At 53.4% G+C, this 19,030-nt stretch overlaps 7 protein-coding genes across 7 annotated transcripts; all 7 read right to left on the minus strand.

Moving 5' to 3' along the window:
• Window positions 1-534: 534 nt before the first annotated feature.
• Window positions 535-2,592, minus strand: CGCS363_v001461 (uncharacterized protein; the record flags this gene model as incomplete). Its single annotated transcript, XM_036633310.1, has 1 exon — window positions 535-2,592. The coding sequence occupies one exon, from the start codon at window positions 2,590-2,592 to the stop codon at window positions 535-537; it is 2,058 nt and encodes a 685-aa protein (XP_036501587.1).
• A 584-nt stretch (window positions 2,593-3,176) lies between these two features.
• CGCS363_v001462 (uncharacterized protein) lies at window positions 3,177-3,523 on the minus strand (the record flags this gene model as incomplete). Its single annotated transcript, XM_036633311.1, has 3 exons — window positions 3,177-3,220; window positions 3,277-3,373; window positions 3,428-3,523. The coding sequence occupies 3 exons, from the start codon at window positions 3,521-3,523 to the stop codon at window positions 3,177-3,179; spliced, it is 237 nt and encodes a 78-aa protein (XP_036501586.1).
• Window positions 3,524-7,450: 3,927 nt separating this feature from the next.
• CGCS363_v001463 (uncharacterized protein) lies at window positions 7,451-9,703 on the minus strand (the record flags this gene model as incomplete). Its single annotated transcript, XM_036633312.1, has 4 exons — window positions 7,451-7,841; window positions 8,591-8,667; window positions 8,728-9,226; window positions 9,282-9,703. 4 exons carry the CDS (start codon window positions 9,701-9,703, stop codon window positions 7,451-7,453), a joined length of 1,389 nt encoding a protein of 462 aa, XP_036502002.1.
• Window positions 9,704-10,239: 536 nt separating this feature from the next.
• CGCS363_v001464 (Bile salt-activated lipase) lies at window positions 10,240-12,328 on the minus strand (the record flags this gene model as incomplete). The annotated part of the gene is made up of 2 exons (XM_036633313.1): window positions 10,240-12,152; window positions 12,217-12,328. The coding sequence occupies 2 exons, from the start codon at window positions 12,326-12,328 to the stop codon at window positions 10,240-10,242; spliced, it is 2,025 nt and encodes a 674-aa protein (XP_036502001.1).
• Window positions 12,329-13,948: 1,620 nt separating this feature from the next.
• CGCS363_v001465 (uncharacterized protein) lies at window positions 13,949-14,734 on the minus strand (the record flags this gene model as incomplete). Its single annotated transcript, XM_036633314.1, has 1 exon — window positions 13,949-14,734. One exon carries the CDS (start codon window positions 14,732-14,734, stop codon window positions 13,949-13,951), a length of 786 nt encoding a protein of 261 aa, XP_036502000.1.
• A 654-nt stretch (window positions 14,735-15,388) lies between these two features.
• CGCS363_v001466 (uncharacterized protein) lies at window positions 15,389-16,063 on the minus strand (the record flags this gene model as incomplete). Its single annotated transcript, XM_036633315.1, has 1 exon — window positions 15,389-16,063. One exon carries the CDS (start codon window positions 16,061-16,063, stop codon window positions 15,389-15,391), a length of 675 nt encoding a protein of 224 aa, XP_036501999.1.
• Window positions 16,064-16,899: 836 nt separating this feature from the next.
• Window positions 16,900-18,911, minus strand: SCP1 (Transgelin; the record flags this gene model as incomplete). Its single annotated transcript, XM_036633316.1, has 2 exons — window positions 16,900-18,688; window positions 18,745-18,911. The coding sequence occupies 2 exons, from the start codon at window positions 18,909-18,911 to the stop codon at window positions 16,900-16,902; spliced, it is 1,956 nt and encodes a 651-aa protein (XP_036501998.1).
• Between the last annotated feature and the right edge of the window lie 119 nt (window positions 18,912-19,030).

Raw genomic sequence — 19,030 nt, forward strand, 5'->3', positions numbered from 1 at the left:
CGTACCTATTTGAGTACCCTACGTTCGGATCCCGCAAACACATTCACACGTCGGTAACACGTCTTACATGCTGTCGTCTGCGCAACTATTGAATCCCTAAGGCAGATTTTCCACAATGGGCCAATGACCGGCTGTTCGGTTGCCATCATTGGCTGGTGTTCGCCCACGTCCACGGAGACTCCTCCCCCGCGCATTCTGCATCTGCAAAGCTGTCGAGTCGGGTCACCCGCAGGAGCTGCTCGCCTCACGTCGGGCACTCAAGCACTCGCGTTGTCGACTCGACTGCTTCTTTAGGCACGAACCTTGGCGAAACCTGGCCGTTACTGATACTTATTTGCCCTCTTGCCCTCTTGTGGGACGCTGTTGCTCTGACAACTCTGCTTCACTCTGACTGATGGTCTTTAGCTTGGATGTCATTCTGAATACAATCTTTCTGATATCGACGATTTACACTGGTTTCTGTCAAATTGATTGGGAATACAATATGCCGCCAGTCTCAGTCTCGAACATTCAACCACTAAAGAAAGGAACATATTACGGCCGATAGCCAAAAGAGTTTCGCTTCGTCCCTCGCCCGAGGGGATCGAACGGATTGTCAAAATGGGTGCGTGCCGGACGCTCCCGTTCTCTCATATAGTCCCGAGCCGCCTCCTCCTCGTATGTCTCGGGCGGAATCGGTCGGAAGAGCCTACCTCTGTCGAGTGATGGCCGACGAAATCGCCCTTCCATGGACCGGTGGTGCCGCCTTGCAATTTCTTGCCCCTCAGCCTCGAACTCTTCCTCCATTCGTCGATCATGTTCGAACTGGGCTTCGTCTTCAAGTTTCAGGCGTATGACGTTTTCCAAGTCGTCATCGTGTCTCCTGCGGGCAACCTCCTGGGGTTCTACCCTGCGGATAGGGAGATCCCTGAGGTCTCGTTGTATCACTCTAGCGGATGGTGCAGCCCGACGACGGTTGAACATGTCTTCCAGTTGGTCTTCGAGATCCCCAACACCATACGGCTCTTGCCTGCTGGCAATCCGTCTGGCCAAGAGTGATTCTTCAATGTAGGCCGGGCCATCAAGCATTGGCAGGGCTGTTGGTGATGTTGGAGCAGCGAGCAAACGCCCACGCAGCGGCTCTGAATCGAGGATGTAGTGCGGATCTTGTCCGTCAGATCTTGTATGGTGACGAAGGCCTTTCAGCCCGTATTCCTCTGGACGACCGCGACGACGACTTCGGCTGCGGCTGCGGCTATGGCGACGTCCCCGACGGCGACGACCATGTTTGGACTTGGACGACTCCGATGAGTCTGGGGAATCTTCTGTTTCGGTGTCGTACAATTCACTGGAGAAATTGGAGCTGCTTGAAGTCCGGGAGCCAGAGGAAGGAACGATGTAAGTCTTACATTTCCCTCCTTTCCCGTGGTCCTTTTCCACAACCTTGACTATGGGAGCCGCTGTGGCTTTTGGAGGTGGCGGTAACTTGTGTATTGGAGGCAGCGGCGGCAGTTGCTGAGGCGGTGGGCGCAGTCTTTCTTGCTGAGCCTGATGTTGCTGGTGCATGAGAAATTCAACATGGTGGCGATCCTGCTGCATTTGTCGTTGAAAGTGGAGGTTTCGTGCCTCAGACTCTCTTTGCTGAATCAAGATCTCTTCCTCCTTCTTGCTGCGATACATTGCCAAGGCATCTTCCTCGAAGCGAGGTTCCTTTCTGAAATATGCCGTCACGGCGATCGTCTCGAACAAGTTCTTCTTTGACTTGGACAACGCTGACTTCCCTCTTGCAACAACAACTTTCTTCGCTTCTCTGTCCGCCATATATTGTTGATATTGGTAAGAGTCCTTGTGGAGCTTCTTCATCTTGGAGCTAATCTGTTGCAGGGTATAGCGATAGCGCTTGTCGGTGTTGCGTTTCTCCAGCGCGTTCTGTGCCTTTTCGATCTGCAGCTGCTGGTTTGGCGTGAGGTCCATCTTCTTCTGCAGGGCAGTTTGACCTTCCTCGTTGAGTTCTCGGATGTTCCTGATGATGTCTTTACGGGACAGGTCACGAACCTCAACCCGTCTGACGTTTTCCCAAGTTGGCTTCGTTGGGAACCCTTCAATGTCGGTCTCCATGGGATCCAGGACCTTTTCGAAGCGGTATACGACGTACTCGGACAGGTATTCGCGTGCGCTAGCGTCCGTCATTCGTTCGCTTCGAAGGTCCGAATATTCCACGAGTCTTCTCTCTCGCAGCTCGGGAGGGATTCTATCACGTGGGGGCTGTATCGGCACCTGTTGTACTGGCATTTGTTGGAGCGGCACCGGTGGCGGCATGTGGTGGATAATTGGTCCTGGGTGCGCTGGGTGATGTGCTGTGGGAGGGCGGGCTACAGCAGCGGGAGGCATTTGACCTCCAACAGGCCTTACGGGAGGCGGCGGAGGCCCGGGGTGTCTGACAGCGAATGGTCCCGGTACCTGTGCCCGGCCCGGCGGAGGAGGTGGAGGAGGAGGCGGTCCATGATGATGCGGCACCTTGGCTCCAGCCGGGTGCGGTGGTGGAGGAGGAGGTGGTGGAGGTTGACCACCTCCCCCTGGCGCGAACTTGATAACTCCAGGTGGGAGTGCCATGTTGGTGTTGAGCAGCGATAGGGGATTTTGAAGATGGCGATGCAGCTCGGTGAGTCAGGGGAGAGAGGCAAGGGTTGGTTATATGGACTCTTCAAGGCCGTGGCCAACGTGAAGCAAAAGCGCAGCAGTAAGAAGGGACTAATGTGCAAAACCAGTTGCCTCGTTCAGAGAAAGAGCACAAAAACGGTCCCGAGTCCCGAGACGTCGACAGTGAAAGTGAGGCGAACCAATTTTCTATGGGAGGGTGTATGAGACAAGAGTCGAGGGATCAAGAGGGTGTGGAGGTGCGCTGTCTTGTTGTTTTTATCTTTGCCAGAGACGACAGACACACAGCGCAGGACTTTGCTCAACGGCGACGGCGACGTGACACTTACAGCCACAGTGACACTGATCTAGGCAGCGTAAGGTTGCCCAGGTCTAGTGTCGGACCTGGGAAACGGGGGGCGTTTTCATTATTCGGAAGCAGACGAAGATACAGACGGAGAAATGAAGAAACGGCCGTCAGGGGCTCCGTTTAGTCTTTCAAGCAGAGCGATGACTCTCACCGCCTGGAGGACAACTTTCTCCTGCCATTATTCAGCCTATCACTGGCTCTGCCACGCCACCTCTCCCATCAGCCATATTCTTCCTGGCGAGGCAACCATTATTATCCTTGTCGGTGAGATGGTGGGCATTGCCGCTCACCTTGTCTCGGCAGCCTGGTCTCCGCGAGCGGCACTTCCCACACCTGGGATTCTCCAAGTGAGATAATCCTCCGGAATTCAAAGGATCCAAGGTGCTTCCCAAAGTGTTTGAGCCTTCAGCCGGCCAGAAATTGAGCCAAGCGCGTACGTACTCGAGGCCTGGAATCGATCACGACTAGTCTTGGAATCGGTACAGACCTTTGGTTTCGCTGAACACTGGCCAGGTTCCTCGAGCAAATCGCAGTCATCAGACTCAAGATAACCCCCCAAAAGAAACCATTGGAGTCTATGTTTGAGCATCCTTGCAGACTGCGACTACATACCCCGCAACCAACGGGGTCGCTTTCTCCCGCGACGAGGAAAACGAGGTGCGGGAGGGCGCGTCGCGGCATGATCACCTGGGTTGCAATGGTCCGCAAACGAGGCAACCGGCCAGCTAGACCATCATCGATTTCAGACTCTCACCGAAGCTGGCTGTGCCTCTTTTAGGGATTGCAGGGGTTGCGTATGGCTTCGTGCACTTGCGCGGGGTGATGGCGAATGAGTGCAGCCCCAGCCTGGCACCGCCCCAATCGGGGCTAGAATTCTTACACTTTTTGGTACTTATATCAACCATCACTCGACACCCACTAGGATTCCATCTTGAGGCCTCCAATTGGCAGAAGAGGAGCATCAACTGACCAGATAAAGAAGCGAGCATTAACGTGCATGAGCAGTTACACGATAGTGGCTTTCCCCGCCAATCAAGCGTGCACGAAATAATATCCTGGTCTACTTTATACCTCTGCTCGGTCATAGGAGCAGAAGTCATTCACCCGGCGATCGCGGTCGGTCAAGAAGCCAGTGATGCACGTCTTGCTGCATTGCAACGCAGAACGCCCGTCATCACCGGGACAAGAGGAAGCTCGTTGACGCGATTAAACACGGATACTGAAATTCAGTACCGCCCTCGGTGCCGTGAGACGGCATCAAGAAGGTAGTCGCCGTGGCGCCAGGTTGCACTTTGCAAAATGCAGTTCCAGTCGCAGGACTCCTCCGTATTGATTCCAGGAACGGCTGCCCATGAGACAGACCTAGAGAAGCGGGAATAAGGATCTCACAGTCTTGTTTTGGAGACTCAGTCTGACAGCTAGCCTATTCCGTCATTTTCGATGATCCGGCTTACAGCTCCAAGGCTTCGACTCCGCCCACCTATCAAGTCGTCGATTAATACCAAGCTCCGTCAGGGACTGGCGATGGGAGGATGAGACAAGATGGCCCTCCGTCTCAGTCGCTATCGCAGAGCCGCAGCTTGATAGTTGCCTAACGGGAACTTATTCGCGACGGTCGGTTTGGCTCCCGGCACCATCCATGTTGACGTACAACATTGGATGAAGTTATGGATCTCGACCTGTTCTTCCCGAAGATCATCACGGCAAGACAAGGAAGTCCCTGTTTTGAAATACGACGTTTACTGAGGCAGACCATCTCCGGATGCCGGTCCAACTACTTTGGTTCGAGACCGCAGGCCATGAGCTGTTTTACCGTGCCACGTTCATCGATCGTGATGGTAAGGAGTGGTGTCTGTCGTCAGTTCAACGACTTGTCCTACAAAAGGCGTAGAAAGCTTCATGCCTAGGGCTATCTTGAGGCTCGTCATATTCCACACGGCCGATTTCACATCGCACAGAGACAGCCACAGTGTTTCCACAGGGCTCTTCAACGCCATACACACAAAAATGGCCTTTTGCACTGGGGTGGCCGAAGATGCAACAGACCGGAAACAGAGGTATCACAAGCCAGGCATACCAAGCCTGCGGGCTGTTGCTGTACAGTACTTACACAGCAGGCGTCTCTCACCTGCCGTTCGGCATCATCTCAACCCAACCATCACACATGTACGATGCGAAGGCCCAACTAATTACTCAGGCTGGGCGCTCAAGTAAAAATGTCCTGTTCCACCGAGGTAAACTTTGTTCACGTACCACGCGCAGACGGCTGTGAACGGCTTCATGACAGGCGGGAGGGAGCATCATCGCCGTCATACAGGGTTAACGGTTCTCGGAAGACAGTTGGAAACTCAAAAACGGTTTCTGTCCATCACTAGTTCTGTCCTCCGTGCAGCTCTTCGTCATCATCGTTCCACCTGTCAAAGATGAGGAGACCCATCCGAAGAACCCGACTCTAAGCCAGTCTCCAAGATTGTTCCTTAATCGAATCGACGAAGCGGTTTTCATTCCGCAAGACGGGTCATGCGCTGATGCTGAACCCTCCCTGCAGCGAAAAAAAGTACTTGGCTTCCAATAACTACGACATGCGTACACCCACCCTGTCAGGCTGCGCCCGGTCTAAGTGCCAGCGTCGTAGATGGCGCAAAATCTTTTCCAAAATGCATTTTTCCTTCTGAAGTGTCGTTCAGTTTACCGTTCCATTGTCTCAAGAGGCTAGAGGTTCGCAAGTTGCCTTGCGGTTGCCTCGTTGCTTGGCTTACACGACTATTGGGATTCGTAAGATTCTAGGTTCCGATTCTTTACGTGGTTTTTTTGTACAATGTGCCTTTTATTTTCTTCCTCGTCGGATTTATGTTTCTTTGCCGAGCGCGCAGCGGCGCGGTATGGATGACGCCCAATGGAATACCCGCAACGAGTCATCTGGTGCTTGGACAGCGTGTCTGTTGCACTGCATTCGGTGATGACCGGTTCGGCATCCGAGGCAAATGTGCTCTTACACAGAGGAAGAGAAAGTGAAGCCTTTAAACAAGGTATGTTTGATAACAGTGGCGTGCAAAAGCTACTCTGCAAAACAGCACATTCAGCCTTGATTTCGGCGGCCCTGAGCCTATCCCATCAACCCATGTCTTCACGGCTGTTCCCGGCGACGCCATCAACGCCATGTCTTATTTCTTGCCCTGCAAATGGAGGAGCTCTCCCGAGGAACTTTGCAAGCTCGTCAAGATATCAACTATTGTAAACACAGTATTCTCAATGAAGACAGGGCGATTAGTTTAGTGGTATAACGACCCCTTCGCATGGGGTAGGTCCTAGGTTCGATTCCTAGATTGTCCATCCTTTTGCCTCTAGCGATGAGTGTAATGTTTTGTGCCACCGAGAGCATTGGGAGACACTTCTGCTGACCTTGCGGCCCCCTGTTTCGCTTTCGTTGACGGCACTATTCACTTACATTTGTGTTGGCAAACGCAGTCGATTGAGCAAGGAAACTAGCCCATCCCTTCCCGGTCCCCCAGAACTGTTTCTTTCCTTTCTGATTGCGGCCTGAGACCTAGCCGTCATCCGCATGGTGCCTGATCCGACGACACACCCAGTATCATGCACTCCGGAATCATAACGCCTTTCGACGTCCGTTTTTCGGTGAACGACAGTAGATCATGCTCTCTCATGCTGTCAATTCTTCTTTCGACTAGATCCGTGACACATATACACCGCTTTTTGACATGGAGATACGGATCCAGGGGGGTTGAATCACGACATTAGCGTCGGACGATTTCCTATGACCAGTCATACCGACCTCTACGATCCGGTCAAATAGGGGCTACATAGAATGAGTGTGCGGTTGTACGTGGCCTCGAATGTTGCTGGTAAGTGGTCTTGGCCTGGGTCTGGATCGGAAGATGCTACCACCGGGTCGCAGGCGGTGTCTCCGGCATCAAATGACTGGCGGGCGGGTTTGGACGAAGGTCTGGAACTTGTCGGCATATCTTTGGGGTTGCACATCCACGACGCGGAAGGACGAAACTGAAAGTTCATGGGGGTCCTTAAACCACGAAACTTGATTGTAGCGTATGGGGGAATATGAATGAAAAGTTGTGTAGTTCGGGCTTTGAGTCAGGCACTAAACAGAGACTGGGCTGTCTGGAGACCACCGAGCATTAACATTTGGTCATCTCGGTATCTTACAGGTTGTAGGAAGGTGCAATCTGAAATAGGCGGCGGATACTCGTATTCAGTCTGGTGGATTATCTTCGAGTCATTGGTTCTTTCTAAAAGGAAGGTGAGTAAGATAAACCTATTTCACAATACAGAGCACATAAGGCAACGAGGACAAGAAGTCAATAAGTTTGGATATTAGCAAACATGTGTTGCACACCTCCTTTCCGTAGGAAGACAGATTGAATTGAAGTCATGGTGTTCAGTGTTCACTCAAAGGTCAACATAACACGTGTGTATTTTGTCCTCATTCTACCACTGTGAATCTTCCCAGGCTCCAGGGATCTTAAGCCGTTTTTGTTTCTTGAGGTATCCCGACTTGCAAAGTTTCTTCAACGATCTTTTTTCGAACCTCTTTTGAAAAAGCTCTTTTGCGTAGTGGAATGATCGAATGGCATTCGGGGTGTGTGTGGGTTTATCGTCAAATAAATCCCATCCTCTCAAGTCGTCGCAACTGCGATCCCTTGGCGTCGATAGAGCAAATGGCCAGTGTGCGTCGGCCTCATACCCAGTTGTCTCCGTTTTCCACAGAATGTGCTGGCGAGTATTATTTTCGAAGCCCTCGCCGTCCCAATTCCTGAAAGTTCGACTTGGTGGGTAGTCTCCAAAAGCGCCGAAGTTCTTGAACTCTTGCAAAACCTCGCTGGCCAGACCGTCAGCATCAACTTGTCGGCGCCACATTGGGACGTCGAATCCGCATATGGTCTTTCTTCCTAGCACTTTCAACCAACAGACCCCTTGGTAGCGACGATAATATCCTAGCTTCCTCCATTGTTTCTCACAGTGAGCCATTTCCCATTCCAGATAGTTCGTCATGTCTATTCCGGAAAGCTGCAAAATGCTTATCCATCGCGAAAGTGCGATCTCGATAGACCAGTGGCAATCGCTATAGCGGAGTATCCTTGCATATGCACTCAGGCATGCGGAGCAATCCTTGATATTGGGAATTCCTCCATCCTGACACTCCATATGAACGTCGATACCTTCATTGATGAGTGTGCCAAAGATGTCAGCCCATGTCGTGAAGTACATGTCATTTGGAAGCCAGCGAGTCGGCTTCTCGGTGTTCCTACAAAAGCAGGCCACAGCTGTAATCCATGACCAGTTACGGAATGCTTCTTTCTCAAAATCAGCCACCTCTGAAGATCGGATTCGATAGTAGCACGGGAAAAAGTCATCCGGGTCCAGAAGAAATTCATTCAGCCACCGCATCCTTGTGATCGGTGGAAGACCCATGGCCATGAATATATCGTCCAGCTTGGATAGCCGTGACTGTTTTTCGGCGGCAGTGCCAGTAATGCCAGAACCGTAACTTATCACCTCCCCCCAAGGCCTGCAGAGACTTGTCGCTGGGTCAACCTCGGGTCATTTACGATGAGAGGCGTTACTTACTCTTCACCAAGACACTGCCGAAAATTTTGTCGGGCCAAGAAATGACAAATGGTCGGCTGATAATGAGCAGCTGCGTACTGCAATTCTCACCGTAAGTCTACATGCCTCTCGTGTGCGAGTGTTCTCGAAATACATACCTCAAAAAGTGTCATGGAAGCAATAAAGGATGTGGGGATAATCTCGCGGTTCGAGAACATGGTTTGAAGGCCTCGTAAGTCCCCGTTTCCTATGATATTGGTGACTTTTATCAGAAGCTGGGGGTTGATTTCTCGCGCGATGGAGTGCTGGAGGCTCAGAGAATAAGAGATAGGAGTCTTTGTGTCCAAAGCCCACCTGAGTTCGATCCTCGTGGAAATTCCACGAATGCCAAACGAATAGGTTTTGGACTCTTGCACGTTGGCAAGATCATGTAAGTCGCGCAGTCGAGATTTCCGCGTGATCTTGGTAGTTTTGAACTCCCCAAAGAAACCAATCCGTCTTGTCGTATCTATCTGGTCCCGCTCTGTCGCCTCACTTGTGCCAGGCACTAACAGCGCTGTAGACGTCACATTGACTCCTGATACAAGTTGCCTCTGTGGCTTTGAAGGACGAGTCTGGTGCGGCAACAGAAGCTGCTCCACAACACCGAAGCGTGAGCTATTTAAGGCGTCAGCGACAGTTCTCGGCAATGAAGACAGAATCGATGATATACAGAAGTTCTGCGGTCATCATATGTTGCAGATCATTCAAGTCTCCGTCTAAAGCGGCGCTCAATTTCTTTATCTCATCCTTCTTCTCTAAGAAGAAGAACCCGACCGTATGCAGAGCTCGAGGTTTTGATGCCCTTCGCTCTAGTTTCGCTACTATTACGTGTAGTTCTTCCAGAGTCGACTGAATGCTCTGCAAAACGCAAATGCCCCAAGTCTCAATGACATCAGAGCAGTGAAGATTTGTGTCGTCCTTCTCGAAGTTTTTCCTGATGGCGCCACAAATCGCCTCGACACGCTCGACTTTGAGTGCCAGGCGGTTGATCTCAGACGAAGCAGATCGATAGGTTCCGATGACTCGCCTGACCTTCACTGCCGAGTCTATAAGTTGTAAAGAGAGTCCGATGATGCCGATTGCTGCCTCCATCGTTGGCCGCAGTTCGCTTTCAAGACACAATGTCCACGTTCGGAGAATCATAGAGGGAAGCAGTTCATGTGCTGAATATACAGCGTCTTTCAGTCGTCACAGCGGTTGATGCGGGGATTTTCAGATGGTCCGCCTGATTGTACGCCCGATGGCTGCTGATGGCCAGTTAAGGGCGCGCGCTGCATAGGAGCACCGGGGGTGAGAAGGCGGACTGCTTCGTGGCCCAATAGGCGCATCTGTTGCTGTGTAACATTGTTGCTCTTGCAGACACAGCCTCCTTCCAATTCAACAGGCAGCAGTGGCAGCAAATTTGACCACTTCGAGGCTCCCAGAAAAGCACTGACTGGTCTAGAAAGCAAAGAGGAACGAGGGAGGCCTCAAAGCAGGGTAGTATATGTATACAACCAGGTTTATGCAATTATGAAGTTTATAGCTAACCAATCCACCCCTAAAGTGTGTACTAAGAACGTCTAATTATGTAGATCCAACTACTTTATGTGCATCCTCTATCCTTCTCACCTTCCTCAATTATGTACTCAAACGTAGAAATCCAACGGCAAGTTCAGAAACTTGCACTGCTCCAAATCCTTGAACCCTCTCATCATTTGCTTCTCTACTGGCCAGTCAATGGATCTCATACTCATGTTGCCTTTCATCGACGGCTCCCAAGGCCCGGACTTCTCAAAGGCCTCCAGCGTGGAGTTGAATCCCCTAGCTCGGAGGAAGTTCTTGTCAGGATTCGGGTCGTACGTCCTCGCAAACGACGTAAACGTATCAACGAGATACTGCTCCCAAGGCAAGTCGTACTCATCTCGGAACGGCAGACGCTGTCGTGCGAGATTGCCGAACAACGACACCAGCTCTCCGGAATGGCATCGAAGGTTGTCGGTGGACGACTCCGGGTTCCCGTTCGGATGCTCCTTCGACTTTGGTGCCTCACAGAGATCGAGCCGCGGCCATTCTGGTGTCTGATACGTCCGCTCAAACTCGTAGTAGTACACCTTCGACCCCAGTACGCCGCTTTCGAGACCCGCGTACACAGTCGCCTGGTCTATGCAGCGAAACATGGCATCTGTGGCGAGTCGAGCGCCGACACCAAACGCTTGCCTCGTCTTGTTCGTTGTCGTATTCAGTGGGGGAAATAGATTTCGCGGCGGGTCTGGAAGGCCTTGGGAAGTGAGCCACAGGGTGGTGTTCGGGACGGTGCCATTCTCAGGAAAGATGAGAAACGCAAGACCATCCTCGGCGGTCGTTCCCATCATTAAGTGGACGTCCATCTTGTCACCACTGAGCTGCAGCTCATTCGACGTCAAGTACTTGCCATCCACGACCATGTAGCGAGCTCCGCGATTGAGCTTCTCGACTGGTACTCGGCGGAGACAATCGACACGCGACCGGTTATTGGTGCAATTCGTGGCGTTGAGAATGGTGTTACCGACAACTTCCATCGCTTGATCGATTGTGAAGTACTTGGCGTACGAAGCCCCATACGTCAGTCCGCCTAGGCTGCTCATGGGAATCGCTGCTGCGAACTTGCCCTTTGCCTTGGGTGACGCCATCAGAGCGCGAACAGAAGCGCCCCCAGCAGACTGGCCAAAGATTGTGATTCTGGCAGGGTCTCCCCCGAAGTCCCTAATGTGCTCCAGGACCCAGTCCAGTGCTACTATCTGGTCGGCAAGGCCAAAGTTGCCATTCGTCACGTTGTCGTCCAGCGCAAGGAACCCGAGCGTGCCAAGTCGGTAGTTGATGGTGACAACTACAACATCACCCCGCGAAGCAACATTACCCCCGTCGAATAGAGGGTCGCTGCCAAAACCGCTGGTGAGAGCACCTCCATGAATCCAAAACATGACTGGCCGAAGCCTCTCATCCGTTTGTCTAGATCGTGGCAGGTACGGTGTATAAATGTTCAGGAAATGGCAGTCCTCGCTGCCGCCGAAGCCCTGATAACACGGAGAGCCGAATTCGAGGGCAGACACATTCTTCCCACCAGATCCCTTGTACAACTTGGGGTAGTCAAACCGCCTTGTCTGAGATGCGAATCGAAGGCCGTGAAAGCGGAAGCTGTTCCTGTCGCGAAAGCCGAGGGTGTCGTCGTTATTCGAATTCACCATCACCTGCCACCGCTCGCTTGTATCTTGGGCAACGCCGTTGGAGAACGGTGCCGAATGAGTACACAAAGCTGGGAGCTTGTCGGAGGCGCTGGGAGAGGACACGTTGCCCTTGGAGCTGATTGCTCTGGGCTTGTTGTCATTCTTTGCTGTTGCGATCCAGATCGCAGACACGTTCTTTTCCTGGTAATCCAGGATTGCTAGGAGTCTTTCGGTGCTATTTGTCTCCGGAGACCAGAGCAGCTCGCCGAGCTCTCTGCAAGTAGCATTGGCCTCATCGAAAGAGAGTCCCTCGCCCAAAAAGAGTGCGCTGAAGTTGGCCGAAGGGCTCTGCGTATCTGGGCAACACTCTCGTCAACATTTTGGATGTGTCTGGGGAAACACGTGCCCTTTGCGACTCACCTTGAAGATCATTGTCTCGAAGGATTGTGATGTCTGTCTTCAAGCCTTGTGGCGACGGTGCGCACAAGGCAGCTGCAGCTAGCAAGGCGATCAGAGCGGCTCCCGTCCACATGACGTCTTACACCGAAACCGAGATAACAACTCGCCAAACACGCACAACTCCTATGTACAATCATGGAGAAAAACACACGACACCTGAAATCAAGGGACCAAAGGAGCGGAAAAGTGCAGTTGTTGTCTTTAAGAATAAGCTGAACAGACTCGAGTCGTGCGCGCCATCTCTTCCCAATGAACAGGACTATCCGCTCAACTTAACCCAACCGGACTGCCCATTGCGCCGAGCTGCGTGAGGATCGGAATCAGGCCAAGGAACCAGGAAGCAAAGGCGAGGCAAAGGAAAAGTCGGCACGGTCCGGCTAGGCGTCCATGTCAACCAATTTGGGTAGGGCAGTTGTGGCCTCTGCTGGGAGAGCTATCCTATGCTGCTTGGGAACACGCGAAGAAAGCTTCCCTGCAGCTGCCCTCGACATCACCTTCCATTCAAGGAACAACGCAGAGAAGACGGCAAAGATGGTGTGAGCAGCCAACAGGGAAGTATGATGGACGTGGGCACTCTTGGGGTTTTAGGCTGTCTGCATGAGATCGCCCGGCGGCCGATGCTTGGTCCGAGCCAGGGGACTGCGGAAAACGCTCAGGTTTCAAACCTTGGGCTTCTCCAGCGCGCCCGCGACATGCTGCGCTCCCAGTGTCTGGTAAGTGGATTCATAAGCTTGAACGACTTTGTTTCTGCGTTTATTCCACCTCGGAGGCTACTTCGCCTCGGTGTTGGGCAACCTCGGAAGGCTTGCTGTCTCGCTGGCAGCCCACCACCACCATCTACACCATCCGCCCCATTTTCCTGCCGATTGGATATATGTGACGTCCAAGACAACACACTTCGGGTGACAGGCGAGTGCCGGTTGTCCGCTTCGATCAGGGAAAGCTGGCGAACTCGGAGCGGCCGGCGGATGGACTCTGCAAGACTTGCCGTATTCCGCCGCCCACTCGGATCGGTGCGGTAAAATGCTGTAACACGCGCCTAACGTCCAAGACTGAGCGAGCGTAGTGGGAACGGCAGGGAACTCGGCGGGAGCGAGGTGAGTGCGCGGTGAGATGAACGACACTGCAACATGGTCCAATCCACAGCGATCTCGTTCAATCACGGTTTGATCGTTCCATATATTACAGTTTCTGCAGCATTGGCCAAGGCCTAGAGCACCTTCACGAAACGGACTGTTGGGTCCTTCTCCTTCGATCTGATGCTCGCTTACCATTGTAGTCTTTGGAGCTTGTCCATGCGGATGAAACTCTCCATCCAGCAGGAACGGCTTACATCATTCAGAATAAGCTTGCTTCATCCTCTCTTCCTGACTCACGGAAGGTGGGTGGGCGGGAGACGGAGGCTCAGCATTGATGGGACAGCTTTCAGTGTATCACATCGACGACACGTCAGGTCAAGACAGGTTGTGTGTCGGATGAACTACGGAGTCAAATTCCTTTTCGTAACTGCCAATGGCTAAGCAGAAGTCTGCGACTCTTTGCGGCTCATCTCTGTAACTCCTCCGCATGGCGGTGATGCTTGACAAATGCCTGAAGCCAGGTTCTCTTCTTGATCCATATTTAACTTCCAAGGTGCAAGTGCCCAAGACACTGTCCAACGCTTCGTACCCCAGGTACCTCTTTGTTCTTTTCCTCACGCATTGGGGGGACGCTCGCCCTTGCAGCACTCGAACTTGTCCTTGCTGCCGATCCAGAAGAAGAGGTTCCAGTCATCGCAGTCGAGCATGCCCTGGACCTCCATCTTGCCATTGGTGCCGCACTCGTTGAAGCCCTGGGCTAGGGTGGCCCAGATGTCGGAGTTGCCCACAACCGTATCGTTCGCCTGAACCGAGAGGTGGGGGTGGCCGACGGCGTAGAGGCAGCTGCCGCTCTGGGCGAGCTCCAGGTAGTGGCGGCCCTCGAGGTCTCTCTTCTGGATGGTCCACTTTCCGTGGTTGTTGTACCAGAAGCGGATGAGGTCCTCGCAATCGCCGGGGTTGGCGCCCTTGCCACGGCTGGGGTCCATGCAGGTCGGGCCGACGTACTCGCAGACGCGCTGAGGCTTCGGCGCGAGGTCGAACTGGAGGCGCTTGGCGAGGGAGTTCTCGGTGCCGGCGTCCTCGCGGTCGTTGATGATGGGGAGGTTGCCGGCGAAGGGAGCGGTGTTGTGGTAGTGGGCGCCGGGGGCCTTGTGGTCGACATCCTTCAAGCCGTCGCCGCGGGTGGAGAGCATGGCGGCGTTGACCCAGACAGGCTGGCAGGTTCCGTCCTCGCGCTTGGTTTCGTAGCAAACTGCTCCGTCGTAGGGCCGCTCGAGGTTGCTGCAGATGACGCCGCAGTTGGGGTCGACGGGCTTGCCGATGAAGGGAATGGCAGTGCTGGAGATGACAGTGAAGGCCATCACAGTGACGACACCCAGGAGGCGGGACATGGCTGCCATCTTTCAGGTATTGATGAGGGAAGAGAGCGGTGATGAGGACGGATTTTCAGCTCCTTGTGTTTTCTCTGATGGAAGAAGGGGAAAAGCCTTTTGTGAAGTTTGGCCTGTTGTGTGGGAAGAGAGGCAGGGGAAAAGGAAGGGTCCCTTTGGGAAACGAGCGGTCCTGGTGAAGGTGAATTCTTATCCCTCGCTTAGCTGGGGTGAAGAAGACCGTTCAGCAAAGTAGCTTTGGGAAGGAAGGAGGAAATTTCGTCAAAGATAAGTCGCCCCTGCCTCTCTTGTGTGACCCCGGATGAAGGTGAAGGGAGGGCACACATTTACAAAGGCAAAAAGAAAAAGTAACTGCTGGTGGCAGTAAACTTCAGAAGCAGAAATGATCATGATTTTAGCGGGTAAAGCAAAGCAATATGTGTGGTGAAGCTTGTGATTTTCGTTGCGATGTTGATCTACCAGCTCTGGTGTTGCCAAAGACGTGCGAGTGATGTGCCAGTCTATCTATGCCCAAACTCCAGAACGATTTCCCTCCTTCATGTCAAAACCATGCCCTTCTAAAAAACCAAGTCCTGTGATAAAACGAAGTCCTCCCTGAAAGCCATGCGCAGTCCTAAGCCATGAAAGTCGTATCCTTTGTGAAGCCATCTATCCATACGGCCGTTACCACTTCTTCTCGGGTGGGGAGAGATACCAAAGGATGTAGTCCTTCTTGTTCTGCTTGTCGTTGGTGACGTCGCACTGAGCGTAATCGATAGCCTCGACATGTCCAGCCCCATCGAACTCATACTTGATGGCAAGGTTGATGGCCTTGGCCAGATCGACACTGCCAACAGACATGTCGCTGTTGTTGTAGGTCTTAGGGTAGAGACCAATAGCACAAGTGCCAGACTTGGCGAGGAAGACGTTGCGGCTGGCATCAAGGACAGTCTTAGGGATGGCGAAGTAGCCAGGCTTGGATCCAGCCCAGTCGTGGATGACCATGCAATCGTTGGCGTCTGCAAGCTTGGGGAGGTCCCAGGGGTTGCCAGCCAGGGGCTTCTGGGCCTCGTCAATCAAGCAATGGGTGGTGCTGTTCTCCTGGTTGACGTAGATGGTGTGCTTGGCAGTGTCTGAGGTGATGGGAGGCTTGGAGCCAAGAGCGTCGTTGATGATGATGGGGACAGTGGTGCCGTTAGCTGAGAGGAAGGGCTCGCATCGAGTGTGGTTGGCAAGATTGATGCCGTTGCAGACAGCACCGTCCTGAGCCGACAGATTGTAGGGGGCGGCGTGAACACCACCAGTGTTGTCGAAGGCCAGAATGATGGCGGCGATGACAGGGTTCATCTGGATCCGCATTGTTGTGTTGTGAGTGGAAGTGATTGAATGGGAAGGTATTGATGTTTGTGAGTGAAGGTATTGATGAATCTTGTGTGAATCGATAAGGTGTTTGTGAAAGGTAGAGTGGTTGTGGTGAAAAGGGTTTGAAGAGTGAGCAGCAGGTGAGAGGTGCTTTTATCTTCGGAGGGATAAGGTCTAGCAGCCTGGGCTAAGCGAGGAGCTAGTGAATGACAGCAGTAGAAGACAAAATCTTTTAAGAGAAGGAGCGAATGGTTGGGATGAGTGAAGGTGCTCCTGCCCCTGAAAGCTGGTGAGTTGAGGGAAGGTGCCACGGCGCGGTCTTCCTTCTAGAGGAGTTAGTATTTGAGACCCACCCAAACAGACTACACTACCCACGTGCCGTTTCTGATAAGAAAGTGGTTTACTGGAAGGCTGTGATGAGAGTCCAGTCAGATGAAATCAGGAGCTGAGGTGAAAGAGTTCACTCTCTTTTGTGTTATTAGCTCGAGCATCGTTAAAGCCAGCACCCTCCTCAGAGCCATTGCAGGGAGTCTCGATATACAAAGACGGACAGAATACCTAGAATATCCTAATAATCCATCGTCGTTTCCAACTTGATGTGCCTTGAAACAGATTAAGACGTACTGTAGGAGGATGACAGGGTTATCACAAGGCAACAGATATATCTCAGCAATCGGTCTGATTTTCGCTCATTAATAAGTGATATCTACCTATTTCAAAGTGCTCAGTCATCTACAATCTAGACGGAGCAGACGACACGGGGGATCTTCGCAAACTAAGCCTGCCCATTGCGCTCTAAACAAACAAGGTCAATCTTTAGGTCTACTGTAGGACTATCGCGGCACGTTAGGCAGCGGCCTAGGTCCGGCAATCTGTCTCGGTCCGACAATCTGTCTTCTTCCAGCTCCAATTCCCTGGCTACCCTTGTTCTGGTTGTCGCCGCCGGTATATCCAGCCCACTGGCTCACGTCCCAGCGGCCACCGATGCCACCACCAATGCCGTCAACGCCATTGCCGGTCGGCACGGCCTTGGCAGTCTCCTGCTGTGCCTCCTCCCACTCACGCTGACGCTGGCGCTCCATCTCCATCTCGCGCTCAAGGAGTGACTTAGATGCCCAGCCGCCAGCCTTAGTGTTGGTCTGGCTCTGTGCGCGTCTGCGGTCCTCAGCATCCTGCTCAGCGGTGGCGCTCAACTCGCGGGAGTAGGTCTGCCTCGCAGGGGGCTGAACGGGTGCCGCGTTGTTAGCGAGGAACCTGTCAGTTCGGCTTGGCGGAGGTTGCTGCGCGGCCTTGTAGGCGGCGGGGTCCGGAAGAGGTCGGCCGCCGGTGGTGTGGGCCACGACCTTCTGCGGCGGCGGGGATGCCACGGCTCTGGGGTCAGGCAGGGGTCTGGGCGATCTCGGAGGTGGGGCCGGAGGCTCGTCATCCTGAAGGGATTCCTGATGCTGCGTCCATGATGTCTGAAGAACCTCACGTTCGTTCTTAGACCAGGAATCTTGTCGGCTAGGTGTTCCGTCGGACGGCCGGCTCCTAGACCTCAGCCGCGCCTTGGGATCGTTGGTGACAGCCAACGTCCTGCCTGTTCGCCCCTGACGCTCAAGCTCGTACTGCCTCTCACGTTCTCTGGCCTTCTCAAGCTCAGCCTCCAGCTCGGCGATTCTATCTGCGCCAGTCTTTTGCGGCTGAACCTTCTGCTCGGCCTGATACTGACTCAGGAATTGCCCTCGGAGTCTAGCATCACTGCGGCTTCTAGTGCGGGTGCGCTCTTCGACCAGGCGTTGCTCGGCCTCCTCTTCTTCCTTGCGTCGCTTTTCTTCCGTGAGCTTCCACATGCGCTCCTCCTCCTCCCATTGTCTTCTCTCCTCGTCCGCTCGTCGTTGCTTTTCTTCCACGAGGCGTTGGATCTCCCTCTCCTCTTGCTCGCGTGCCTGTCGTTCCTCGTCTTCCAGCTTCTGGCGCCTGAGGTCTTCCATTTGCTGGCGTTGGCGTTCCTCCTCGGCCTCCTTCTCCTTACGCTTCTTCTCCCTCTCTGCCAGGCTGGGTACGTTGGGACCAGCACTAGTGATCTGTCTCCGGCTTCCAAACGAGATTCCGAGGTTGCCCTGACTAGCGCCTCCCATGTAGCCGTACTGAGCAATATTCCAGGCCGGAGATGTGGCGCCCTCATGCTCCTTCTTGCTCCAGCTGGTAGTCGGAGATGTCGGCTTTGTCGGGCTCCATCGACCGGATCCCGAGTCACCGGTCTTGGAGCTTGTCAGATTGGGTCGAGGGGAGCCGAATCCGGAGGCATTGGACAGTCCGCGAGATCGGGTAGGCGAAGGCGTTCCACGTCCGGTACCCTGAGGGCTCATCACACCTCGGGTCTTGCCGCCAATCGGTGTCGGGAATCTGGCTGGGTTCGCGGTGTGGGCAGCTCGGCTGAATGCTCCGAGGCATTGCAGTACTTGGGCCGGGTCTTTTTGTTCGTACAAGTCGACTGTAAGGAATACATCGTGCTCTTGGAGGTTCAGAGGCGGTTGCTTGCAAGCGCGGAGGAAGTGTGAGATGTTCTCCATCTGGACGAAGGGCATCGCGGACTTCTTGAATTTGACCCCGGGCGGAGGCACCGCAAGGTTGATGAGTCTGAGAGTCACATGTCAGTTGGGTGCACCGCTGGAAAAAGCATCATTTTGACCTACTTGCACAACGCCACGCCATCCTTGAGGCTCTCGAGCAAGTCTCCGCTAGGTAGTCTCTCGCCGAGAACGCTCTCAATCCAAGAGCTGACCTCCTTCGCCGCGGCGGGCGTGTACCTCTCTAAGCGCAACTTGCGCAAATCCTTGTCTAATGACGTTACTGAAGCCATACTGTTTCGTTATATTCGCAGGTCGTGAGGACGGGATGTTGGTAGACAGGGTCGATTCGTTGTTTAATGCTTTAAGCGCTTCGCACTCGGGTTCGTAGGTGCGTTCAGTGACGCGGCGG

This window comes from Colletotrichum siamense (assembly GCF_013390195.1).
Source record: "Colletotrichum siamense strain Cg363 chromosome Unknown KSG_Cg363_contig01, whole genome shotgun sequence".
Taxonomy (NCBI): Eukaryota; Fungi; Ascomycota; class Sordariomycetes; order Glomerellales; family Glomerellaceae; genus Colletotrichum; species Colletotrichum siamense.